The sequence below is a fragment of the Labeo rohita genome, chromosome 3 (assembly GCF_022985175.1).
Source record: "Labeo rohita strain BAU-BD-2019 chromosome 3, IGBB_LRoh.1.0, whole genome shotgun sequence".
NCBI classification, from domain to species: Eukaryota; Metazoa; Chordata; class Actinopteri; order Cypriniformes; family Cyprinidae; genus Labeo; species Labeo rohita.
The window spans coordinates 4,601,893-4,629,882 of NC_066871.1; the positions used below are offsets into that span (position 1 = coordinate 4,601,893).

The following is a 27,990-nucleotide window of genomic DNA, read 5'->3' on the forward strand; positions in this document are numbered from 1 at the left end:
CCTGAAATGTTTCCCTCAAAAAACAAAAGAAACACATGAACACCTTGGATGAAAAGGGAGTGAGTACATTATCTGTAAATTGTGCTGGAAGTGGACCTCTCCTTTAATGTAATTTAAGAAAGGTTTTTTGCATTTTATCAGTGTTTTGTAGCAACAATCTCACCACAACAATAATACTGCAGCAGCGGAATAAAGTTGTCAGTCCTGTATTTGAGCCATTCATATGGCTGCATTCACACACATTTCAGTTAATTATGGGAGTGACAACTGCATTCTCTGTAACCGAACTCACACCTGTAAATTTTCAGGATTCAAAACTCAGGTTCTCTCATTATGAATACAATGAAAGGGCTAAAATTAAAAGGGTAGTTCACTCAAAATTGTAAATGAACTCATTTATGTGAACCTATGTAGCTTTCTTCTATTCAATACAAAAGTAGGTTTAGCTGGCAGAACATAAGTGAACATTTTTGCATTTGAAATGACATGAGTGTCTCAATTATAGGTGAACAATTCTGTAATGTTGTTGTGTATTTAATGTACACACACGTCAATTAGTACACGTATCCTGCAGTTACACCCTGCTGAGTCATGCAACTATTTTAAGTAACACTTTTCCTGTTCTTATTACTATGTTATGGTATTTTTGTCTTTCGTGCAACAGGCGGACGCTCCAAACCCTGCCCTAATACCTGAGAGTGATGCTGTGGGTGTCACTGTTGTTCTGATTACATGCACATACAGAGGACAGGAGTTTATACGCATCGGCTACTATGTGAACAACGAGTACACAGACGCTGAGCTTCGTGAGAACCCGCCCCTCAAACCTGACTATGGACAGGTATGGCACCATGTAGTCCATGTGTGTTCTATATCTAGCTATAGAAAAATACAAAAATAAAAAAAGATACTCATCTTGCACTTACAGGTTCATAAATTGTTGTCCAAAATGCACTTTAAAATAAGAATGTCCCTCACTTTTCAATCCACCATTAAAAACATAATTGGCAGTTTTTAAATGTAATGAAATGTAGCAGTATTTATGGTAAATTATTTATCCATGCACTTTTTTTTTTTTTTTTTTTTTTTTTTTTTGAATTCTTGTGCCCTTGTTTCAGTCTCTCTTCCCCAGCAACTGGTCACTCCACAACTGACTGTAAACTTACACTTAGATCTGTTTAGTTTGTAACAGTTAGTTTCCCTGGTGGATAAAATTCCTTTAAGCTGTTTAGCTTGGTTATATGTGTCACAATATAGAAGAAAAGAATGTCGACTTAAATACCACCTGTCTTGGACTAGCAATATCAAGTAGAAAACCATAATTAATGGCTGCTACATAAACTAAGGCTATTGGTTATTTTAAAAAACAGTTCTTCAATATGTTCGACCCCAACTTGCTGTTTCATGTGTAGTACAGCATTACAAGAAAGAATACTTGCGCTTAATGCCATTTTATTGAGTTTTAATAGTTTTATTAAGAAAGATCTTCCGTGTTAATTGAATAAAAATTTGTCATAAACAAAATACAGCAATTGTTTAAGTATTACATGTAATATCACTCTTCAGTAACAGTTCTCATAAAAATTGCAAAAAAAGTGAGGATTATTATGAGTGTCACTAATTCACAGCGCTTTGGGATTTCAATTAACAAAGTAAATTTATATAGAAAAAATAAAAAATATATATATATTTGTATAATACTACTACTAGTAGTAGTAGTAGTAGTAGTAGTGCTGCTACTACTACTATAATAATGTAAAAATTCTTTATTCAATTCTTTATGGATTTACACTATTACTACTACTATTAATAAACATATTATTATTATTATTATTATTGTACTGTCATATTGAATGGGTTCCAGATTTTTTTCCTTTATTGGTTTAATTCATAAAATGTAATATAATTAAAAATATAATAATAACAAAAATAATTATTTAAAAATGATTTTTATTATTGTGTAGTTATATTTATAGAAGCTGGTTTCTTCCACAGAATAAAAACAGGTAATTTCTGCTTTTCGTCTCACGAATCTGACGTTTTTCTCAGAAATACAAAATAGTAATAGATAGACAGATAGATAGATGATGGATAGATAAAAATGTTCGAAAATAGTTGTAATCACTGTAATTCACAGTCCTTTCAATAAACAAAGTAAAATTGTATAGAAACAAATATAAAAAAAAATTGTATAATAAAAAAATACTATAATAATAATGTAAAAATTATTTATTCAATTCATTCAATTTACACCTTCTACTACTAATAAATATCCTTATTATTGTATTGTCATATTGAGTGGATTCCAGTTTTTTTAAGTCTTTATTGGTTTAATATATAAAATGTAATATAATATAATTAGCAATATAATAATAACAAAATGAATTATTTTATAAATTATTAATAAATTAAATTATATTTATAGAAGCTTTTTTTTTTTTTTACAGGATAAAAAAAATAAATAAATAAAAACTAATTGCAATCGTCCCACAATTTTGACTTTTTTTTTCTCAGACATGCAATCAATAAATAAATAAATGTCAGATAAATAGTTGCATTCACCATAATTCACAGTGCTTTGGGATTTTAATAAACAAAAAAACATTGTATAGAAAAAGTATTATTTGTATAATAAAGGTATTATTATTTATTACTACTACTATTACTACTATAACAACAATAATAATAATAATAATAATAATAAATTCTTTATTCAATTCTTTATTACTACTACTACTACTACTACTAATAATAATATCATTATTATTGTATTGACATTGAATAATATAATTAAAATATAATGACAAAATTAATTATTATTTATAAATTATTTTTATTATTATGTAGTTATATTTATAGAAGCTGCTTTTTTTTCTATAAAATAAATTTAATTGCGGATTTTCGTCTCACAATTGAATTTTTTTTTCTCAGAAACACACACACACACGTGAGATAAATAGTTGCAATTACCTTTATTATTTTTGTTATTCTGTGCTGGAAACAAGCTTCCATAAATATTGAATGGGTTCTGGAAAAGCTAAAGTGTGAATGTGGCCTAAGAGATCATGCTAAAATTGATTGTAACTAAATATTTTAAAGATGATATTTCACAAATTTTCTCTACAAGGTGTTGTATTATTGTCACCTTTTTCATGCCTGGTGACACTGCATCCCTGTAAAATTAAAGTGTGCATTCAAAGACACTTATATTTGCTCGCTTTCAGCTCCAGAGGAACATTCTGGCTTCCAACCCACGTGTAACCAGATTTCACATCAACTGGGAGGGATGTGCTGAGAAAATGGAGGATTCAGAGAACGTGGACCCCGCACCCAACGCCATGCTGCCCCCGTCCTGCACTCCGGGAAAAGCACCTCCACTCGGACTGGTGCCAGACAACTCCATGGACTGTTTGTAGTGACGCAGGCTCCTGTGAATAATCCTCACATCTCAAGGCTCATCCGTGAGCTCAGGTCAATCTGGACACTGTGGAGGAGAGGGCGGGATTATTCAAACGCATCAGAAATAAAGGTTTATCTAATTTTGTTAGTTGTCACACCTATTTAAAACAAATCACCGGTGTGCAGAATACATCAAATCCTCCGGTATGCAATAAACAGTTTGCTGTTCAGTTCAATGATGAGTGAGTCATGAATCTAAGACATGGTTTAGGTATTAGGACGTGCTGCATATAACGCCATCAACCTTTTGATGCTTTCTCAAACCGAAAGGGGATGGAAGATCAGCTCAGCACAGCAGATAAGATGTCAAATGCATAATTCATTTAACAGACGTGTGTAAAATGTTGCAGTGGACAATATTTTTGTATTATATTGTGTATATATATCTGTGTCTTTCAATGAAATAAATGTTTTTGTTACGTGATTGAAGTTGTTTTACTTTGATTTGCCTTGTGCACGGAGTGGATGCAGCTGTGCAGCCTTTTCATTCATAAAAAAGCTGTTGTGTTGCATTATGCAGGAGTTCACCATGTTTGGAGTGACACAAGCCGCTTGCTTGTTGTTGCTTGGCAACATGGACTATTGCAGCATCTGTGACAAGACCTCAAAGTAGTCTTTTTTTTTTAAAATAGGTGTTTAATTAGCATCAATGTCACACTGCGTGTTATTGCACGGCAGTATTAATGCGTTAGCGTTTGCACAGTAAACCATGCAACCTGCTCATGCATGTGCATCACAAATAGAGCTGGGGTTAGGACTTCCGTTCGTTGCAACCGATCGCACTGGTTAGTTGATGAAATGCAATGCATATACTTGCGTATATGACCTCAGTGTGGTTGTTTTGCAGAAGACAGACCTCGTTTTAATATTCCATGGACGTAGGGTGTTCGCGTTTTCAAATTCTGACCAACTTTCTAAAAATAGACCGTCTTGACGTCATACAGCCTATCACGGATTAGTCTAGCGGGAGGGGTTTGCGCGGCCATTTCGCTAACAAACACACCGCAGAGGATCATCAAAGGATTATGAATGAAACCGAATCCGCATTGAGAAAGCAAAACACCGCGGCCGCTCACAAAGACGCAACGCGAACAGAGAAACTTGTGTTAATGGAGTGAAAATAGATGACGTTATTTGTCAGTTTGCGGGGGTGGGATAAAATCCTACAGACAGATATCAATTGGCCAATCGTCGCTCACACTGCGTTTGATTGATGGGCTCCCGTCCAATCAACTACGCACTCTCCTAGCGCGTCATAAGCGTTGCGTCCAATGGGCGTCGCGTAGGTCTCGCTGAAGCAGGAGTTCCCTGTAGCTGTGGATAGAGGATTAATGGAAGGGGTCTGAGTGTCGAATTATACGAACTACATAGTGCACACGAGCGAATTGCTTTATCGACATAAACAAACAAACGATCACGCTACCGAAAAGCCACGGCCGAGTCGGCGTGCTGCGACAGGAATCGCGCACGGACGGTGAAAACAAGGGCTCGAGAGGAAAGTCGAGGGCCTTGCTGAGGGTTAGCAGAGCGAGGAAGAAGAGCGAGAGAAGAAGAAGAAGACGGGCTCTTAGTGCTATTTCAACGGATTGGTCCCGACCCAGCCGCGCTGAGAGACGTTACCGAACCCGAAGCACTGCAACCAGACAGCTACTGTTAGCTAGCTAGCGCTCGCTCGCTAGCTAGCTAACCAACTAACCAGCTACTATCAGCCTCCAGACTTTATGTGATCTGACAGCATACTGTGATCCTGCGAGTTATGATCAGACATAGCTAGTGCGACGGACGCAGAAATCGTATGAGCAGTAAGGGGACGGAGTCTGAAGACAGTTGGCGTCAAGAAAAGTCGATTTAGATCTGTTATACCTGGCCTGCAATCATGGGCAACGCGCCCACCGCCAAGAACAAGGGCAATGAGATGGAGAGCGGTAAGTGCTTGTGTGTTTACTTGAATTAGTCACACTCAGGCTGGGTTTCAAAGCATAGTGAACCACCTGCCTGAACCGATCTTGGCCATTCATTTTCATTCAATGAATGACTAACATGATCTGACATCATAGTTAAAGGTGTAGTTCACCCTTAAATGACAAAACTACTATTTACTCGCAGACATGTCCTTCTAAACCTGTTTGACTTTCTTCTGTGGAGCTCAAAGGGACATGACAGTGGCACATTAACTTTCTAAGCATGTAAAAATATAGGCTGTCATAACATTTCGTTTTGTGCTCCACAGGAGAAAAGCCATATGGTGTTATTTTATTTTTATTTTTTTTTAAGTATCCCAGGATCCTATATGATCTTCTAATAAAGGCCCAGTGCTCTTAAATCACTTTCGCTGACTGCTATGAGATGTTGCACTTAAATGTGATTGTCAAACTCAGAGTGTCCTTGGTTATGACACTGAGAGTGAGTCTGGAAATCAGACAAATCACACAACAACATCTGTTTTTCCACACTCACTTCCTCTGCAACTAGTCATAACCGTTTAATGACCTCTTGACAAACATTACTACCTTCTAGATTTAGTGGTTATTATAGCTGCTCTAAAAACGTCACTCAGTTTAGCGTGCTTGATACAGCGGTGCAAAAATATGAAATGGGTTTGCGTTTTCTGCGTGAGACATGACTACCGACTGATTCTAGGGAAGTGTTTTCAAGGATTCTTTTGTGTAAACACTTGAGGTTGTCAGGAAGTTTTGGTGAATCTCTCCAGACCCTTGTGATAGTGTTACGCAAGCCATGAACCTTTTAGGACACATTTGTTGGTTGTGATGATTGCCAAATGCATTCATTCTATTTCTGTATTATGTCTAGGTTAAAGCAGCAAAACAAACATAGACATATTACACAGCCGTATTATTATTATTTTTTTTTTTGCAAGAAGTAGTTTACATGAAAATTCAATTTTGTTATCATTTACTCATCTGCATGCATTTAATTGAGTATGAAAGATACCTTGAAATATGTCCACGCTGCTCTTTTCCATACAAAGAATGAACACCTCAGGGTGTCAATCTCCACATTTGTCAAAAAGCACTAGGAATCTAGTCCATAAGTCTTGAAAGCTTCTTTATGCACTGAAAATCTTCACCTCTGTCACAGATCTTTGATCTCATTTGTGCCTATATTCAAGTATGCAACATGAAGACACTGATAGGTTTTACATCAGTTATGCTAAGCGGCATTGGTTTTTCATGTCGCATTGTAGTGCCAAGCTAGAATATTTGGAAGCGTGAATAAGAACTGTGGTAGAAGGCAAGAATTTCTGATCATATTCACTTACATTTGTGTCTGTTTGCCAGACAAAGCTATCCTATGGCTTCCAAAGATTTATAATATTGTGCGCAAGTTGCTTGTTGGTCTTTTGTTTTCTAGTAAACAACACTAAAAATAAAAGTTCCTAAGGGAGGTGGGTTCACAGCAATGCTATAGAAGACGCATTTTGGGTTCCTCAAAGAACCTTGCAGTGAACAGTTCTTAAAAGAACATTATTTTTGTTTGTGTGAAGAACAACTTAATTTAGATAACCTTTTTCCACTAAAAAGAACCTGGAACCAATGGAACGTTCTTCATGGAACAAATTCCAACAAAGAACTTTTAATTTTAAGACTTTCCTTTAGTCTTTGCAAGAAGTCCACATGCTCTTTGGAAAAGTATCATGAATGCAAAGCTTTTGCAAGAAAGAGATGCAGGAAAAATGTAGACTTAGAATATTGTGCGCAAGTTGTTTGTTGGCTTTTGTATTTCAAAGAAGACACAATGTAAACTACACTAAAAATAAAGTTCCTAAGGGTGATGGAGTAGAATGCAGTAGAATAACCATTTTGGGTTCTTCACAGAACCTTTCAGTGAACAGTTCTTAAAATATTTTTCTTGTTTGTGTGAAGAACAACTTAATTTAAATAACCCTTTTCCACTACAAAGAACCTTTAGCGCAATGGAAAGTTTCGATAGAACCAATGGAACGTTCTTCATGGAACAGTTCCAACAAAGAACTTTTAATTTTAAGACTGTTTCCTTTAGTCTGTGCAAGAAGTCCACATGCTCTTCTTTGGAAAGGTATCATGAATGTAAAGCGTTTGCAAGGAAGAGATGCAAGAAAATGTAAACTTAGAATATTGTGCGCAAGTTGTTTGTTTGCTTGAAAATGTTTTTGTATTCCACAGAATACGCAATATGAAGTACACTAAAAATAAAGGCTCCTAAGGGTGATGGGTTCACAGCAGTGCTATAGAAGAAGAATTTTGGGTTCCTCTAAGAACCTTTCACTGAACAGTTCTTAAAAGAACATTTTTTGGTTTGTGTGAAGAACATCTTAATTTAAATATCTTTTTTCTACTTAAAATAACCTTTAGTTTCCATGGAACCAATGGAATGTTCTATTTTGGGTTCCTCAAAGAACCTTTCAGTGAAACATTTTTTTTTTTTTGTTTGCGTAAAGAACAACTTAGTTTAAATAATACTTTTCCACTACAAAGAACCTTTAGCGCAATGGAAAGTTTCCATGGAACCAATGGAACGTTCTTCATGGAACCATCGATTCCAACCAAGAAATTTTAATTTTAAGACTGTTTCCTTTAGTCTTTGTAAGAAGACCTTGTGCTCTTTTTTTTTTTTTTGGAAAAGAATTATGAATGCAAAGCGTTTGAAAGGAAGAGATGCAAGAAAAATGCACTATTACTTCTATTATTATTATTAGAGAACACTAGCTGTAGGAGTTAGAACTATGGCTCTCGAAACTCAGTTTATTTGGCAGTTGAGACAATGAACTGCTATTAAGCTATAATAAAGTCAAAGGCAGTCCTCATAGGTGCAGTCCTCTTCTTAGATATCAGTTGATCCCATCCTTCAATAAATCGAATTTATCTCTAAGCTGAATAGCGTCATGTCCTCGCCCATTTGAACTTCATAGCCCGACGATGATTGCATATCATCATAAATGGAAGCATATTCCAGGAACAGCTGAGAAAAAGGGCCCTGATTCGGCAGCCGCAGTGGGTTTCATGAGAAAGGAATCTCTGACCCCAAAGGTCAAAGCAGCAATAATTGTATTTATGGGGGGGATGTGAGTGAAGAGGACCCGAAACATAAACACAGGTCTTCAGAGAGCACTTGGGAACCGATGCGAGGAGGAGGGGGAGGTGGTCCGGGCTGGTAAAGTCATGGAGGCGGGGTCATATGATGCAGTCTGTGTGATCCAGCCAGCCTGGAGTGTTGACGCTGAACAGTCTCTTGAACATCATGTGATGACCACTGTTATGAACAAGACCACTTTGTGTGTGGCCTTCTGTCGGCATCTTCAGGCGATGTAATCTCTTTGCTTTCTCTCTTTTCCTGTTGCAGAAGTTTGCTTTGCTTCTGCTTTCTTGTGTGAGGTTTCAATCGCAGGATCAGATGTCTTCAGGATATTCCTTCATTTTATAAGCGCTTTTGCCTGCTAGGGATGGGTTTTTTTATACGAAGTGCGACAGCAGAACTGTTTCATCTGGTAACTTTGCTATGCCATTTACCACGGTACTGACAACATAGCAGCAAGTCTACTTTCCCTTATTAACGTGAGAATGATTGGGTAACATGAAGTAAGCAGAAAATAAAGCATGTTAAGCAAGGTAGAACTTACGAAGAGGTTTTTGTTAGACATAACAGAGTTGTTTCTGATTGCATAACACAGTTGAGTTGTTTTGCAGCAACGATGTAAAATTTGTCTTATGTCAAGTATTCAATGGCATCAAACGTGATTCATCCAGTCAGAATTTATTCTGAGTTTTATGATATTAGCTTGCCTCCTTATTGCTTTTTATGTCCAATGTAATTCTTTATAAATAATAATGTCTTTTGATTTTAACTACAAGAAGTTCCAATTAAAAAAAGAGCAAATAAGAACATAATAATTAGTCTCATGTAATGGCGATCTAGTCCTTTCCGTTCTCCTCCATTTCCAAAGGGGATCATCATAAAGGATTTGACGCATAAACCATAAACTTGCAGTGTAAGTGTTTACTTGTCATTTATTAGGATACAACAAAAACCAAACTTAAGAACTATTTACACTTTTTCAAGGTTTCAAATTAAATATGGTTTCAAAGAACGGTCAAAAGTCTAATACCAAGCCCCTTCCTCCGTCTGACAGTTCAAACTATCAGCGGTCGCTTACGCATATGTATTACATATGAAATTGAAATGAACCTATAAAAAGTCATGTATGCAATGCAAATATCAACATGTCAAATGTGACCCTGGACCACAAAACCAGTCATAAGGGTAATTTTTTGGAAATTGAGATTTAAACATCATCTGAAAGCTGAATAAATAAGCTTTCCATTTATGTATGATTAGGATGGGATAGGACAATATTTAGCTGAAATACAACGATTTGAAAATCTGGAATCTTAGGGTGCAAAAAAAAAATCAAAATATTGAGAAAATCACCTTTAAAGTTGTCAAGATAAAGTACTTAGCAATGCATAATACTAATCAAAAATTAAGTTTTGATAGGTTTATGGTAGGAAATGTACATGGAACATGATCTTTACTTAATATCCTAATGATTTTTAGCATAAAAGAAAAATTTATAATTTTGTCCCATACAGTGTATTGTGGGCTATTAATATATCTGTGCTACTTATAACTGGTTTTGTGATCCAGGGACACGTTTCTTAATGTTCTTTATGGCTCTAACAGCTCATTTCATTGAATTTACTTGATTATCCAATAATTTTTACATTAAATTATCACATGGCTATTTATTTATTTTTTATTTATAAGTAAATGGTTAGTTGAGCCTTAATTAGTGGGATACTATGTACTTCATCAGAAAAATGTAATACAACAGTTCATCTTTATGAAATCATATTGACCGACTTCTTTTAAAATGCAGTGTGTCAAGCATGTTTTACTGAACTGCAAAAAAGCATAATTTAACATGGTGAAAAACGTAAAAAAAAATAGATGTGCAGTTGCAGCACCTCTTTCCAGAAATGGAAAGCATCATAATTCATTCACCTTTTCGGTGGAACTCAAAAGGAGATTTTTAAACTTTTTTTTTTTTCCCCTTTTTAAAGAAAATAAAGGTTGAGTATGTTAAATGTAAACAATTTTGACCTGTTTTTCACATGTGGAAAAAGTGCAGAATGAATACCCTTCAGAACTTATGTTCCACAGATGTTCAAAAAAAAAATATGTGAAGCTGAGGGAATGAATCTTTTTTTTTTTTTTTTTTTTTTTTCTCTGTGAACTATTCATATCCATACTCTGTTTCAACCTAAATGTTGATGTTGGAAAATAGTTTGAGTACATATTATTTGTCAACTACCCAGAATACAAGTTCTCTGCCATGTATTTGATGCACAGTTTCATCCAAGGCAAAAACCTTTCAAGGCCACTTTCGAGCCTAGCCTGCAGAACGCGTAGTTGGTGTCGGTGAAACAGATATGTGTGAAATGGATCTCAGTGGCATGCTGCTGCTAGAATCTATGTGTGAAGAGTGGATTTCTATTTGCATGTGACTGCATGTCATTTGAATATGCTTGATACATTCAGTTGCAAAAATGAAGTGCTTTTTTTTTTTCTCGCGGTGGGCTTTAATGCTCCCTCCCCTGTTCGAAATGGGGGGTTTTATTCATGCCATGCTTCACATCCATATCTGCTCCATCGCCAGTGGACCGCCCTGATCCCCAGAGACAGGTGCTGGCTGCCATCCGGGGCCACGGGCCGGGGAGGGCCATATTTTACCGTGCGCGCGGACAAGAGAGGACGACATGGCAGACAATGCTGTGGATCAGATAAAGGTACAGCAGTAAGGGTTAACGCCAAGGTGGGCTGTGGTGGAAACAGAAGTCCCTGACTGTTCGAGGAAGCCCACGGGAGGAAACGGGGTGTGCGTGAGCCCGGCACAGGAAGGCAAGGAAACGGAGAAGGTTCAGCCCTGCCTGCCCCAAGTCCCGAATCCACCGAGAGGTCAAAATAGAAGAGTCTTGTACAAGAACTGACCTTAACTACTGTTTTGTAACAGCCGTACAAAGTTGGATGCCTCTACGCCACGGCTGTCTACCATGTCAGTGCTGCAGAGGTTGGCAGAGAGGCTGTTTCAGCGGGCCGGTCCTTGTCTCGGCGACTCTAGCGGTGGGGAGGGAGGCTACTACCAGTCCCAGGATGACTCAGAGGCCTCTTGCTGGAGTGAGTGACCGACCTGAGGCTTTATGTGGGTTAAGGCTGCTGGCACAGTGAGTGTTTGGACATAACTGTGGAAGGCGGTGCTTGGCAAAGGGGGCGGAGAAACTTGCATGTCTAAAGGTCTTACCTCCTCATCTGATCTATAGGGAAGTGTTGGCCTGAGTCCAGAATGAGTGTGCAATATTAACCAATTATCATTTTGAATACTTCACCTTTGATTATTGATAATGTTGTATCAACCAGGCTAATATTTGACAATTTAAGGCCAATGGAGGACAGAGTAAATGTTGTTTGAAATTAGTTTTAATTTCCATTAAATGTCATTGTTTTGGTTATCCTGCTCTCTGGATGTTAATATTACCATTTGAAAACCTATATTGGCCGACCACGAATTATAAATGTTTCTCATGATGGGATCAAAAAGAGATTTGGGTTTAACAACTATGTTGTAAATAAAAGTCATGAGTGATATGGAGATCTAGTTTAGATTAGCACCTCTCGCAGTGCTTCGTGGATTGATGTGGGACTGCCGACACACAGATCCCGGGTACAAAGCCCTTTTTATTCATCTTCTAATGTTTGTGCTGTTGCCTGGCGTTGGCTGCGTCATACAGGAGTTCCAGGGACGCTGGCTGTCTGTCTCCTGGGAAACCTGTCAGTGTGTCCCGCTTTCTTGGGGTCCCAGTGTTCTGCTGTTCCTGCCAGTCTGAATTACAAACTAATGCTAACGGCATTACTCGTTCATGCAGCGCTTATCCACTCTCAGATGACTGTAGGGTCAGACTCCAGACTTTGAAAGTTTGCAGATCACCCTACAAGCATTTGATTCACAGGTGGTGCCTTAATAGCATCTGTTAAATCAGTCCTTCTTTGTCGACTCTCCCGCATTTTCTGTTGGTTCTCTGCTTTAAAAGTCTCATCTTTAAAATTCCCACTAGAGCACATGGACATTTGCTTAAAATACCCTCCCTTTACCAATTCTGTGTTCACAAAGTCAGCCCGTGGAAGCGTGCCAAGTATCTGAGAGCTGAAAACAGATTATACCTAGACTAGAGCAGCACCTATAGTCTTGAGAAATGAGGTCATGGAGGAGGGAGAGACTTACCAAAGGTGTCACTGTCCCTTGAGTCTCCACCTGGCTAGGGTGGCTGGATCTGGCTCAGTCTTTAAATCCATCTGTCCCTGACTCTTCCTGTGGTTCTGCCTTACTCTCGCTGTGCCTCTGCATTTATTCCCTGAAAAAGGCTGAAATGCCAGGCCTGGGGCTGCACTGTCTGCAAATGGGTGCTGCTCTCAGATATGTGTGTGCGTGGTTGTGATCAGTGGGGCTCTTGCTGTCGATGCACCACTAGCCGACCCCCTTTGGTGTGCGTCAGAGCGAGCAACAGCAGCCGAGGGCCACACTGATTGATCTGACTAATCAATTGTGGACTCTGTCCACTAGAGGACATTGCCAGGGTTTGAGGGACCAATAGGGCGCACTTTGCGCGGTACCCTTTAATTTTGTCTAGGCGCTGGAGTCTTTTTGACCCTAATTTTGCAATTCCTTTGCATCCTTTAGGTTGGTAGGAAATGCCACACTATCTGTTTATTGTCCATGTTTCTCATTAGACACGATACCTCGGTTATAGGTTTGCCCCTCCCCTAAGCGACCAGGTCCCTATTTCGATCAATGTAGTGCGTGTGTTTGTGTATGTGCTTGCGTTTTAGGTGTGTGTGTTCCACTTGAGGGTGAGTGGAATGGCACTGTGTACAGAATAAATATTGATACAAACGGAGCATGAGGGGGATTGATTTACCAGGGTGATGTCCGCACAGTGGAGCTGCAGAAATCGAGGGCTTTAGTTCAGCATTCGACACTCGAGGAAGAGCAGGAACAGCAGAGGCCACTCTTGGAGACAAAAGCAGCGTTGAAAGAACACCTGTAGCTTTTAAACGAAGTGGATGCAAGGGTCAAGCGTGCAAGGACCTCTTAGGAAGAGGCGTAGGGCTATGACCCTGATGCTGTGAGGAAGAGGAGCACGGAGGAACAGTCTCACCAGGGCCCATGTGTGACCGCAAAAGCTCCAGGAGGCATGGTGGGAAGCGGGAATCTCGTTCTTCAGGAGAGTCTCGGTCTTCAGGAGGTTCGGTGGATGGAGGAGGAGGAGGGGGAGGTAGTAGTGGTGGTGGAGGAGGAGTAGAGGGTCCCACGCTCCTAGTGGACGGTAAGGGCACGGCTAACTTTCTGTGGGAATTGGTTATTTCCCTCCAGTAGATATGGCTCCCGTTTGTTAGGGAAGCCAGCACAAAGTAAAGGATCAGTCATATCCTGAGCCATTTATGAAATTACAGCAGGGCTGTTTTTATGCAAGTATTTTATTATTATTATTTTAAATTGTATTTTCTTTTGGCTTGTTTGCACGACGTAGTAGCTGAGGCCTGACCTTTGTTTTAAATCTGTTTCGAGCACCTTTTGTTGCACGGTTTTATGGAGCGTTGGATCGGCATTAAGTTGAGGCGAACTTTGGACAGTGTCCTCTCCCCTGCCTCTATCTTCAACTGTAGTTCCTCTACAGATTATCTAAACGAACTAGAAATATGACCCTGGAGTGTGTGCAGTCCCATCAAACACTGCGCTTTTGAGACACTCCTGAATCTCTCTCAGAGATAATAAGGCAGGGGAATTGACGGGAAGTTGTGGGGTGAGGCTTTTGCTCTCTCTCTCTCTCTCGCTCTCTGGCTCTGCCTGGAGCCTGTGGATTGGAGATAATGGCAGTAGATTTGAGCGTGACTAACCTCGCTCTACACCGTCTGCCTCTTTCACCACAGAGAGAGATCGTTTAATGCCCCTACTTTGGATTTAAAAGCATTGCACTTTGGGAATGCTTCACATGGGTGTGTCCTGCAGTAGAGTCCTCAATGGCAGCAATCACACTGCGTTTCTTTGGCTGTCTCCTCAGGGCGCAGCAGTTGCAACAGTTGGATCTTCTCAGCGGCTGCGACAGCTTGCATTTCCCCTGAGTGAGCACTGGTAGTGTGGAATGAGGAAGAGTCTGTAATCTGAACGTTCCCACACAGCCCTATAAAGAGAAGAGGGAAAATGCTCAAGTAGTAGTACTTCACTGGTGTGCTCACCTTGATTCTTTCTCACTGCTTTTGAAGCAGAAATTATGATGCTGTGACTTTTCTCATACACACACACACACAGAGCGAGAGAAATATGAAGTGAGAGAGAGTCAGTAGATATTGATTTGGGTCTGAGCTCTTGTTCTGTCATGGTGGGCTCAGGAAGTATTAGATAACATGAGCTCAGTCGATGTGGTTTTAACAACAGTGGAAATTAGAACAGGCCTTACCACGAACAGCCAATGAGAGTGATTGCCACAGGCTCTGAACACACAACAAACATGATGAAAAATGGAAGTGGCCAATACTGTGGGGCCGCAGTTTTGAGTTTGTTTGTGTGTGGTAGGGAACTTAAATTTATATATAACGGAGATGCTAGTTTAGCTTTGAGTTTTAAACCAATCTGGACAAAACCTTCCCGCGTATGTCTCTAAGAAAACAACCCATTTCCACTTTTGCATTACTCCCAACATAACAATTCAGAAAGCGTATATATAAAGTTAAGATCTGAATTTGACATTTAAGGGGTTTATTATCTATTCGCGTACTCAATACAAGAAATAAATGCATTGGAAGTTAAAGAGAGAGTTCACTCAAAAAATGTGTGTACTGTGTGTTTTTATTGTATGTATATAAATAAACACACACACATACAGTATATTTTTGAAAACATTTACATGTATTTACATTATATATAATTGATATTATATAAAAAATATTTTTAATATATAAAAAACATTTCTTAAATATATACATGCGTGTGTGTGTGTTTATATATATACATAATAAATATACACAGTACCCACATACATTATGTAAACAAGAACTTTCATTTTTGATGGGATTAATCTTGATTAATCGTTTGACAGCACTTAGAAATTGTCATATTTAAGATGTTCCAAACCTGTACGAGTTTTATTTTTCTGTTGAGCACTAAACAAGCTATTTTGAAGAACTTTGGTAGTCAAACAGCTGACGGTAGCCATTGACTTCCATAGTATGGTGCTACTGTTAACTGTTTAGTTACCAGTGTTTTTCAAACTGTCGTCTTTTGTGCTCAGTAGAAGAAAGGAACCCATACAGGTTTGGACAGAACGTATAGAATTTTCATTTTTGGCTGAACTATATCTTTAAATTTTATATATGTGTATATGTATACGTGTGTGTGTGTGTGTATATATATGTGTGTGTGTGTATACATATATATATATATATATATATATATATATAATGTGTGTATATGTATATATATATCATATATATACATACATCACATATGTATATCATATATATATATATATATATATATATATATATATATGTATATGTATATGTATATGTATATCCAGTATAGGCTGGATTGCTGAAACTGTAAAAAAAAAAATTTAACATCACTGATAGTATTTGGCAAACTGCTTATGTATTTTTAAAGTACTGCAATACAGTGCAATTGAGAAGTTTTACTGCAGGATTAAATGTTTTCACGAGATTCACTTTGTGTACATGCAGTGTGACGTGCAAAAAAATTAGAAGTTCTCAGCAGCCTTCCCAGGCATTTCAGCAGCTCTTACGCAGCACATCTGACGAAATGTCATAAATTGCTGTCATAAATAAGGGTAAACCAGCAACTCTGGACTTTAATGTGTTGTAGGGGCTGTAAAAGGTTGGTGTTGACTGCCATACAGCCATGACTGTTTTTTACATGTCCTACTTGTTGATATTTTAACAGATTATAATATCGCATCAGACTTTCTTTTTTGGTAGCACATTATTCTGTTGTGCACATAATTAAATAGTAACTTTTTTTTTTCCTGCTTTTTTCATTTTCAGTTAAGGAGTTTCTTGCTAAAGCCAAAGAAGATTTCCTAAAGAAATGGGAGAACCCAGCACAGGTCAGTTAATCCCATTTTTCTGCACTGCACACAATCACTTTGTCAGCCAATAAGTCAATGCGAGTTGCATTGCGCCCCCTTCTGGACACAAGGAGAACTGACCTTTTGTTTGTTTGTTTTTTTATTAACAATGGAGCCTTTTTTATTTCTCAGTATATAGCCTATCAAGTATCAAGCCTATAGCCTCAAGTACAGTTTGATGTGTAGTGAATGTGATTTATTTACTGTATTTCATTACTTTTTTTTTGAAAATTGTACCTTAAACTGTAGATCTACTTGTTAGTGAACATCCAGATAATATAATTAGTGAAATAATCACTGTCAAGTAAGTTTGACTGTGCTCTAGATAAACCATACAGGAACATGCAAGTTTGTCTTTAGGGAAAAAAAAAACAATGTGCATTTACCAACAATTTCCATTTTCTCTTTCTCTCATTGTGCAGAACACGGCATCTCTGGACCATTTCGAGAGGTTGAAGACTCTAGGCACTGGCTCGTTTGGACGAGTCATGCTAGTCAAGCACAAAGAATCAGGCCAGCATTTTGCCATGAAGATCCTCGACAAACAGAAGGTAAGCCACTCTCAGAGGAATCGCTGCTAAAGGTGTGCATCTGTAAGTTAAAGCTCATTTTCTTGTGTCTTTCAGGTGGTAAAACTGAAACAGATAGAACACACGCTGAATGAGAAACGCATCCTGCAGGCTGTCAGCTTCCCGTTCCTTGTGCGATTGGAGCACTCGTTCAAGGTACCAGGTGTCTGTGTGTATATGTAAACTTTGGATTTTTTTTTGGAGAAGGATGATACACTCCTTCAGCCCTTGAATGAGTTTCGGGTTTAGCTTTATCCAGCAAGCACACATTAAATTGATCAAAAGCAACAGTGAAGACATAATGCTGTTCTCTTGAAATTTCCATTCATTAGGGAAAAAATGTATCAGGTTACCACAAAAATATTAAGCAGCACAACCGTTTTCAACATTGTTAATAATAAATATTTCTTAGGCAACGAATCAGCATAAATGATTTCTAAAGGATCATTAAAAAAAAATTTAAAAATGCATTCAAATAGAAAACTTGTAATAATATAACTATTTTTGATTAGATAAATGTAATCTTCATGCATCTCTCAATAATTTTGTGCTCTTTTTCTTTTGTGTGTTCTGTACTTAGGATAATACTAACCTGTATATGGTAATGGAGTATGTTCCTGGAGGAGAGATGTTCTCTCACTTACGTAGAATCGGCCGGTTCAGGTGAGTTGTTTTTCTTTCTCTATTCATCCCTCTTCACGCTAGCTGCTGAAGCTTACTTCTTCCAGGCTCGTTATAATTGTGAAAATTTGTGTTTCTTTGTTTTTAAATTTGGTTTATTTTCAGTTTTTAAGAAGTAAACCTTATTCTAAAGTCACTCTCAAAATTTGTTTTTGTTTATAGCTGTTTATTTTTTGTCCTCTACTACTTTTAGCATACTACAAACTGTGCCACATCTATATGACGACATGCAAATTTAAAACAGCATCATATTCGACATAATACCAGATTAGAGATTTATTAGTCAAATCTAGAGCAGCACCGCATTCTTGCGGACAGTGATTTCAGTTATTTTTGCAATAAATATTATAACTACTGGCTACATTGAGTAAATTCCCTGTGGTGCAGTGTCAATTTTAGACAGGGAGCATCGAGGCCAAATTGTCACTTGCCAAAAATGTATTCAGAGTTTCTTTTATGGAGGCACTTTATAAAAACTATACAAGATTCAATACATTCATTGTTTTCTGTTAACACATTCCTCAGAGACTTGAATGAGTTATATTGGATATGTTACACCAGACTGGGAATCAAGCGGAATTTCCTGATTTAGATTTACAAGTTATTCATCTACTGCCACTTTTGCTTCAAATATTTAAATTACAATTTGAACCAGCCTGTTTAAAGGATACATTCAAAATTCACTTTTACATGGTGTTTGCATGTCAATGTGTCTTAGCAGTGTGTGGATACAACCACCCTACAATGATTAAAAAAAAAAATCCATTCACTTTTTTTTTTTTTTTTTTTTAATCCTCAAAAAAACGAGGCAGCCTCAATTATCAAGCTGCTTTGATTTTCTGAGTGATATGACGTCACACTGCTCAAGACCCATCCGCTACTGCTGGCGGACCATCCTGTATTAGCATATTTCAGCCTTTAGTCAGTTGTATGCTGTCTGCCATTTTCTCCATGCTCAAGCAGCTGTAGTGAAAACAATGGCTTGTAAGCAATGCAGGTGTTTTGTATTTGGGTGTAATAGTAAACAGAGGAGTCTTAATGTTCTCCCGACATGAGAGCCACTGAGGACACAGTGGATTAGTTTTGTTTTTGATGGTAACACCACCCAGGGTTGCAAGGTTTTCACAACAAAACCCGCCCAATTGCTACTCAAAACTAGTCCAAAACTAGCCCAATTGCGTTTCGAGTGGCTTCCCTGTTAAAACAGTTAAACCCCACGTTACTGGGGTTACCTGTGGCAACAGTGTTAAAGTAGCCCAGTCCTGTGGAAAAACCACAGACTTGGCAACAGTGGCACCACCAAATACACAAAAAAACAGAAGAGAGGGATGGAGTAAGCAGTAGCTCATTATCATTTAAAGAGACATGGACCGAAATGGGTTGCTGTGAACAGAGCTGTTTTTGACAAGGTAAAAAGGGTGTTGTTGTACATGACCATTGAGGAATTTTAACCAAAGTATGTTATAGACTCTTCATGTTATAGACTCATTAAAGGAGAAGTCCACTTCCAGAACAACAATTTACAGATAATGTACTCACCCCCTTGTCATCCAAGATGTGTGTGTCTTTCTTTCATCAGTCGTAAAGAAATTGTTTTTTGGGGAAAATGTTTCAGAATTTTTCTCCATATAATGGACTGATATGGTGCGCTGAGTTTGAACTTTCAAAATGCAGTTTAAATGCGGCTTCAGACAATCTCAAATGTGGTTGTAAACGATCCCAGCCAAGGAAGAAGGGTCTTATCTAGCGAAACGAATGGTTAATTTCCTAAAAATAATACAATTTATATATTTTTTAATGTCAAATGCTCGTCTTGTCTTGCTCTTCCCGGCCTCTGTTTTTTCCCAGTTCATGACAGTTAGGGTATGTCGAAAAACTCCCATCTTGTGTTCTTCCTCAACTTCAAAATCATCCTATATCGCTGTTTTACCTTTTTTTTTTTTTTTTTTTTTTTTTTTTTTTTAATTAAGGGTGTTTGATCTTTTTTGCATGTTCACTTTACAAAGACTGGGTCGGCACTTCTGCAGCAATGTAGGATGATTTTGACGTGATTTTTGAAGTTGAGGGAGAAAATACGGTCTAAGTTTTTTCGACATACCCTAACTGTCTTGAGGCAGAATACACAGAGTACAGAGTTTCAGATTAAAAAGTATTTAAATCATATTTTTTTAATGAAAATAACAGATCGTTTTGCTAGATAAGACCCTTCTTCTGGGATCGTTTACAACCGCATTTGGGTTTGAAGGCACATCTAAACTGCATTTTGAAAGTTCAAACTCGTGGCACCATATCAGTCCATTATATGGAGAAAAATGCAGAAAAGTTTTCCTCAAAAAAACTTGATTTCTTTACGACTGAAGAAAGAGAGCCATGAACATCTTGAATGACAAGGGGATGAGTACATTATCTGTAAATTGTTGTTCTGGAAGTGGACTTGTCCTTTAAGTCCCTAAAGAATCATACAGTCATACAAACTTGAGGAAAATGGGCATCCGATGTCCCCTTTAAATTATCATCATTACATAGTCACCTGATGCATTGCATAAAGCCCTATTTACCCTAGTGCGTTTTCGTTTTAAATAAGCGTTTTAAATCAAAAACGATCCTCGTCTACACAGGCATTTTTACTGCGTTTCAGAAACGTACACATTCAGGCTGCATACATCATCAAGAATGTCTTGTTTAAGAGAACTAACCGTAATAAAATTGACTTATTCCTTGGGGTTTTTTTTTTTTTTTGCAATTTATTGGTTACTCTTCTTAAATGTGACCACAAAACCAGTCATAAGTGCAATTTTTATTGAAGTCGAGATTTATACATCAAGATTTATACATACATTATACATCTAAAGGCTGAATAAATTGATGTATGATTGTAACAATATTTGGCCGAGATACAGCTATTTTAAAATCTGGAATCTGAGGGTACAAAAAAATCTAAATACTGAGAAAATTGCCTTTAAAGTTGTCCGAATGAAGTTCTTAGCAATACATATTACTAATCAAAAATAAAGTTTTGATATGTTTACGGTAGGAAATTTACAAAATAATGTTGTACAATGACTGTGCGTGCAGGTCCTATGTACATTTATGTTCTTTGTCTGTCTCTGTCTGGTGCAGTGAGCCTCACGCCCGATTCTACGCCGCCCAGATAGTTCTGACCTTTGAATACCTTCACTCACTTGATCTTATCTACCGAGATCTGAAGCCTGAAAACCTGCTCATAGACCAGCAGGGCTATATACAGGTAAACACTGAGTTTAAAATCAGATGACTTTATACAATGTAATGATAGCCTCTCCAAGAATGTCGCATGACTGACGTTTGACTCTTTGTCAAAAACCGTACAGGCTCATTCACAGGTTTTCACAAATGTATACGTGCGATGTTTATCCTCATTCTTGCATTATTTTCTCAGGTAACAGATTTTGGATTTGCTAAACGTGTAAAGGGCAGGACCTGGACACTGTGTGGCACACCTGAGTACCTGGCACCAGAAATCATCCTCAGTAAAGTGAGTACCAGAGCTGCATTATTTGTTTTAACTGCAGTTGAAGACATTTCAGCATAACTCATGTTCTCTCTGTCTCTCAGGGTTATAATAAAGCAGTGGACTGGTGGGCTCTGGGAGTGCTGATCTATGAAATGGCTGCCGGTTACCCTCCGTTCTTTGCCGACCAGCCCATTCAGATCTATGAGAAGATTGTTTCTGGGAAGGTGAGCGCTGCGACAGAATATCACTGCACTGGGATTATTTGGTGCTGGGTGTCATATAGTGCAGTGGCCACTCTGCACTGCACACAAGTGTCGCTAGTAGTGTTATAATCTAAACTGGTGTTTCGTTATTTAAAGTAATGCGTTACAGATTTAGCCCAGGTGCAAAACCCTATAAGCCAATCACCTGCAGACAGCCTGTCACCTGTGACTCGGGAACAAACACAAACTGACTCACTGAGACATCACAAATGCTAAAATAGAAATATTAGAAGACATACTTAAAGACTGTTGCTTAGGCAACGGTTTGAATGAAAAAAATATATATATACGTAACATAAATGAAGAGATCATTTGCAAAAACAGATAACTCTGTTCTCAGAAATCATGTTTTTTCATTGTTCATCAATGGATTTAAGTAAACAAATAACAAAAAATTCAGCTAACACAATAAAATCTGTTTTTGCAAATAAACTCTTCATATGAAGAGAAGAATACAATAAAATAATAAAAAAAAAAATAATAATAAATACTAAAAATTTTTAAAATGACCAAAACCATATAAAAAATGACAAAGGCTCATAACAAAATATTGATGGTATTAATAAATAAACTTTTTTTTTACATTTTCTGATTAATTTTTAGTAATTTCCTGTGCCATGGTCACTTTTATTAGGCTTTTGTATTTATTTTTTTCCAGTTAGTAATTTTATTGATTCAAGTTTAATTGGATAAATTGTCAAATTAATAGTGAAATTAAATTGTGAAATTTAATTAATTTGATAAATTGTGAAATTTTCCTCTCGTAAACCCTTTTAAAAGAAGTATAATAAAATAAAATAACATATGCTGGTTATATAACAAACCAAAAAATGTTAATTCCAATTTTAATTTATATTATATTAATTTATATAATTTATATTATTTGTATACTATTTTTTTTTTTTGTTGTTGTTGTTGGATAACAAGCATGTTTTGTTTTGTTTTATTTTTATTTTATTTTATTTTATTTTATTTTATTTTTTATTGGGCTATTTTGCTTCCAATGATACTGGGCAATGGTTTAACTTATAGTCTTTTTAAAGGTTTTATGAGGAGAAATATTTTAGAAATATTAATATTCTATCTATCTATCTATCTATCTATCTATCTATCTATTGTTTTTGCCATGAATATATTTTTTTACACAATGAGTTTTAAAAAATGAATTTTAAAGTTTAAATTTGAGCTGTGTTTCATTAAGGTTTTTACATTGAGTTACCATCTGCTTTTGCTGCTGGTCTCTTTTGGTTTTGTGGTTTGGGTGCAACTTGCTGTCTTCTACACAGTTATAAATTTAGGTTTTCAGTCACTACTCTTTGGCAGAGGAACTGACTAGTTGATCTGTTTTTTAAATGACATTGTGTCAATTACAATAAGACTTTCTGGTGTATTAGAAGTGAATCGGTTTGTAAAGGTGCTTGTGAATCCCAAACACTGAGCATGTGTCTTACTCTTTCTCTAGGTTCGCTTCCCCTCACATTTTAGCTCTGACCTGAAGGATCTGCTAAGGAATCTGCTGCAGGTCGATCTGACGAAGCGCTTCGGTAACCTCAAGAATGGCGTCAATGACATCAAGGGCCACAAATGGTTTGCAACCACCGACTGGATCGCGATCTACCAGAAGAAGGTACCTCAATTGCACTGGCTTCTTATAACGTTCTCACCATTTCCTCAATTTTTAAGTCTCCTACACTGTTATGGTCTTCATAATACTTCATCAGAATGCAGGGTTTGTACAAGGTGCTTAAAGTGCTTGAAGTACTTGAGTTTGAATTTTTTAAATTTAAGGTCTGAAAAAACCTTGAAAATAACAATATTCCTGAAGAGGTACTTGAAAAATGCTTGAATTATTAAAAAAAAATGTATGAGTGGTTTTGCGAATATTTTGCTTTAAATCAGGACTGCGGAGCGTGAATCATTTGATTCAGTTCAGGACTTCGAATTGCGTATCCTGAATCATTTGATTCAGATCAGAACCTCGGAGCATGTAGAGCGAATCCATTTGATTTAGATCAGAACGGGTCCGTAAATCATTTAGTGAATTGAATTATTCAAATCAAATTATTCTTGACACATACTTCGAAAATCGGAACTTCGGAGTGGGTTTGCAAATCTTTTGCTTTATGTTAAAACGGGACTTCGGAGCGTGTATAGCAAATCATTCGATTTAGATCAGAATGGGTTCGTAACTTATTTAGCCAATTTAATGATCCAAATCAAATGATTCGCAATATGTGCTCCAAAGATCGGAACTTCGGAGTGGGTTCACAAATCTTTTGCTTTAAATCGGGAACTTAGGAGCGCAAATCGTTTGATTCAGATTGGGACTTTGGAGCGTGTAGTGTGAATCATTTGATTTGGATCAGAATGGGTATGTAACTTATTTAGCTAATTTAATGATCCAAATCAAGTGATTCGCAATACGCACTCCGAGGATCAGAACTTCAAATGGGGTCGCAAATCTTTTACTTTAAATTGGAACTTTGAAGCGCGGTGTGTGAATCATTTCATTCAGATTGGGACTTTGGAGCCTGAAGCGTGAATCATTTGATTTAGATCAGAATGAGTTTGTAAATCATTTAGTGAATTGAATGATTCAAATCAAATTATTCGCAATGTGCACTCCGAAGATCAGAACTTCGGTGTGCGTTTACAAATATTTTGCTTCAAATTGAAACTTTGGATTGTGAATCATTTGATTCAGATTGGGACTTGGGTGCAGGTTTGTGAATCATTGGATTCAGATTGGGACTTTGGAGCGTGTAGTGCAAATAATTTGATTTAGATCAGAACGGGTTTGTGAATCATTTCACGAATTGAATATTTCAAATGAAATGATTCACAATACGTGCTCCAAAGATTGGAACTTCGAAGTGGGTTCGCAAATCTTTTGCTTTAAATCGGAACTTCGGAGCGCAAACCGTTTGATTCAGATCAGGACTTTGGAGCATGTAGCGTGAATAATTTGATTTAGATCACAATGGGTTCGTAAATTATTTAGCGAATTTAATGATCCAGATCAAATTACTTGCAATACGTGCTCCGAAGATCAGAACTTCAAATGGGTTCGCAAATCTTTTGCTCTAAATCGGAAATTCGGAGTGCGAATCATTTAATTAAGATCGGGACTTCGGAGCGTGTAGCGTAAATGATTTTATTTAGATTAGAACACGTTCGTAAATCATTTTGTGAATTGAGTGATTCAAATTAAATGATTCGTGATACGCACTCCGAAGGTAAGAACTTCGGAGTCTGTTCGCAAATCTTTTGCTATAAATCTGAATTTTGGAGCATGAATCATTTGATTTAGATCAGAATGGGTTTGTAAATCATTTTGCAAATTGAATGATTCAAATCTAATTATTTGCAATGTGCGCTCCAAAGATTGGAACTTTGGAGTGGGTTCACGAATTTTCCACATTAAATTGGAACTTTGGAGCATAAATCATGTGATTTCAATCAGGACGCGGGTTTGCGAATCATTTGATTCACTTCAAGATTTCAAAGCACGTATGGCGAATCATTTGTTTCAAATCAGGATTTCCCAATTCTTTTTTTTTTTTTTTTTTTTTTTTTCTTCTTAAACAGTAGAAAACAGCAAACCATTAAGGCGGTACAGTTATAAAACAAAACAAAAAGGAAAAAAGAAAGAATATATATACAAATCCATTAAGAAAATTAACTGTGGTTTAAAAGTGTAGCAAAGCAAAGTAAGAGAAGACATTATCTGATAAGTGAGATCTCTGATTGAAGTCCTTGAAATTCTAAAAAGTAGTGCTTCAAAAGTCCTTGAATTTCATTTTATATTATCTGTATGAATCCTGAGAATGAAATGACCTGTTTTCGTCAGGTGGAAGCCCCTTTCATCCCCAAGTGCAAAGGCCCCGGCGACACCAGCAACTTCGACGACTACGAGGAAGAAGAAATCCGGGTCTCTTTCACAGAGAAATGTGGAAAGGAGTTTGCTGAATTCTAGAAGCAGCAGAGGAGGAGAGGGATGGAGAGAAATTAGATGTGGGGCAACAAAGAGAAGAAAACATTTTCCAGGGTGGTGATGATTATGATGATGATGGACTGGACTGAGCCTTATCTGGTAACAACAACGTAAAGCCCCTCACCCACGGATGGATGGATGGAGGGAGAAGAAGAACAAAGTCCTGAGAGAGACGCCAGCAGTGTTGCCTTTTCAGATCCTTCGTCACTTGTTACTTGTCCATTTTCATGTTTTCCCTCTTGTTTGGTAGCCAGGGTCCATTGGGCAGAGATTCGGTCACTTCTCTGTGACTGGCTGGCATGGGGATATTTGTGACTTCTTCTTTTTGTTTTTCCAGAGATATAGAGGTTACGTTCTGGTACTGAATTTTGGCTTCTCCAGAGAAAATTACCCCCCAAACCCATTTTTTTTTAAATTAGCGAAGCCCTTGCTCTGTAGTTTTCTGTCATGTTTACTTGCTGTGCACCTATTGGCACCCAATACCAAACCAACTTACGCCATTCAAGGCTTTTTCATTCATTTCTCAATTGGATTGCAAGCATCACACCACCATACTTCAAATTTGCCATCACATATTAATTGGCAATCAGAATCAGCCGCTTAGTATAAATCGTCTTTGTTTTGATTATTAAGTGTATTAAGCCAGTTTCTGTGTGTTTAAGTCAATAGGGTGTGCTTTAGGTTGAAAATCGCCACTGATAAGACCGTGACACTACTTTATATTACACATCTGTAGCATGTAAGCATACTTGAAGCTCCAAGTTATTTTACACATTTTCTCAGATGACTTAGGTTCTAAGATTAATTTCCAGACACAAAATGGAAAAGTGAAGGAATGCAGTGAATATACAGTGAGCCAAAAAGGCTTGTAATACAGCTGGTTGTTTTAAAAAAAAAAAAAAGCTTTTAAAGAAATAGGAGAGCACTGTTTCTGTAATTACACTGGGTTCCTGGTGGATAATGTTTTTTTTTTTTTTTTTTTTTTTTTTATTTTTATTCTTTTCTGCCGTGTCGCCTGCTAGTGACCAAACCCTTTGTTTAACTTAACTTTACTGGTATTTCTCTTTATCCCTTTGGAAGAAGACAGCAAAGTTAGGCCGAAAATAGGCCGATTCACTAATCAACCTCCATTTCTGCTTCAAATAAGCTTGTTCATGTAAACTTTATTATGAGTTATTAAGGTATCGACCAGTTAGTGAAGCTCCATTCGGCCTGTTGAAATATTGTCCAACTGTCCAAACGTCCCTATTTTTTTTTTTTTTGTCATTTAGTTTCCAGAAGTGTGCAGTAATGCGTAGTGTTGTAAAGATTTTATTTCGTTATGCTTGAAAAGCTTCGCATAGATGAATATTTTAATTCGATTTTGAAGGTCAAGTGTAACTTCTGCGCCATTAGTGACGCCAAACCGAACTTCGGTCTGTTTGTTTGAGTAACGGGAAGAACGTAATATATTACAATTGATAAAAGTCATTATTACCTGATATTTCTGCTGCTAGTGGTGCAGAATTTACACGCTTCACCTTTAAAATTGAGATTCCCACCATCACTTCTAGCTCAGTTCTTGATTTTTGGTTTGTTTTGGTTTATTTCCTTTTGTTATGTTGACTAGTGTAACATAATTTTGTTAAATGTTTGCAAACTACAGATTGGTGCCAGGTTAAAATTGGTATTTCACACAGCTATTTTAATAACTCAAGTATCTACTGGACACCCGAATGGCTGTGATGCCATTAAAATTGCAGTGTAAGATCAAACTACTGCTCATTTCCCTCTCAGGAAATGTTACGTCACCGTAGCCTGCCAGATTCACAGCCAAAACAGACCGCATGGGGTTAGTTTTTGATCATTCGGATGCCGATGTAGCTTTAGAAACGCAGACGAGCGAAAGGCAGGAGTTTATATTTCATAAAACATTAAAGCAGGTTTAGATTTTCTCTCCCTCACTCTTCTCCCTGCATGCTTGGCTATTGCCGGGACATTTTCTCGCCCCGTTTCTGGAGACTTTGTCATAAAATGGGTGTACAAACAGGAGAAACAGCTCCATCTCTTGGTTTGAGTAGCTGGAAAACAAACAATCAGTGTTTAAAGAATGCGTCTGTGCGTTTAGATTACCCAGCAGGCTCTTCTGCGCTGGTCTTGTGACGCTAGAAGCAACGTGAGACTATCCTCAACTGGTGCAGTGAGTTATAGTGGACAGGTTGGCTTCACGTTAGCTCTTTCTCTCATCTTTGAGCTCAGTTCGTGACAGCAGGGTGACTTGGCTCAAATGCACCTTTCATTACACCTTTTTTTTTGGTCAGAGCATGGAAATACATGACCTTTTTTTGGCGGTATTCATATG

General features: G+C 37.4%; 2 protein-coding genes across 3 annotated transcripts in view; both read left to right on the forward strand.

Annotated features, from left to right (window-relative positions):
* Nucleotides 1-3,883, forward strand: part of asf1ba (anti-silencing function 1Ba histone chaperone) — a 7,353-nt gene extending 3,470 nt beyond the window's left edge. Inside the window, exons 4-5 of the mRNA XM_051102325.1 lie at nt 665-841; nt 3,225-3,883. Coding sequence (XP_050958282.1) covers nt 665-841; nt 3,225-3,416 — 369 coding nt within the window. The 3' untranslated portion in view covers nt 3,417-3,883. The remainder of the gene's footprint in view (nt 1-664; nt 842-3,224) is intronic.
* Nucleotides 3,884-4,414: 531 nt separating this feature from the next.
* Nucleotides 4,415-27,983, forward strand: prkacaa (protein kinase, cAMP-dependent, catalytic, alpha, genome duplicate a). 2 transcript variants are annotated; one of them, XM_051102240.1, is made up of 10 exons: nt 4,415-5,384; nt 16,567-16,628; nt 17,072-17,200; nt 17,276-17,374; nt 17,799-17,881; nt 21,020-21,146; nt 21,318-21,413; nt 21,494-21,616; nt 23,118-23,282; nt 25,506-27,983. In XM_051102240.1, the coding sequence occupies exons 1-10, from the start codon at nt 5,336-5,338 to the stop codon at nt 25,629-25,631; spliced, it is 1,059 nt and encodes a 352-aa protein (XP_050958197.1). In that variant the 5' UTR covers nt 4,415-5,335; the 3' UTR covers nt 25,632-27,983. The 2 variants fall into 2 exon arrangements, with proteins under 2 accessions (XP_050958197.1, XP_050958194.1); XM_051102237.1 differs by lacking the exon at nt 4,415-5,384 and adding an exon at nt 13,412-13,835.
* Nucleotides 27,984-27,990: the final 7 nt, after the last annotated feature.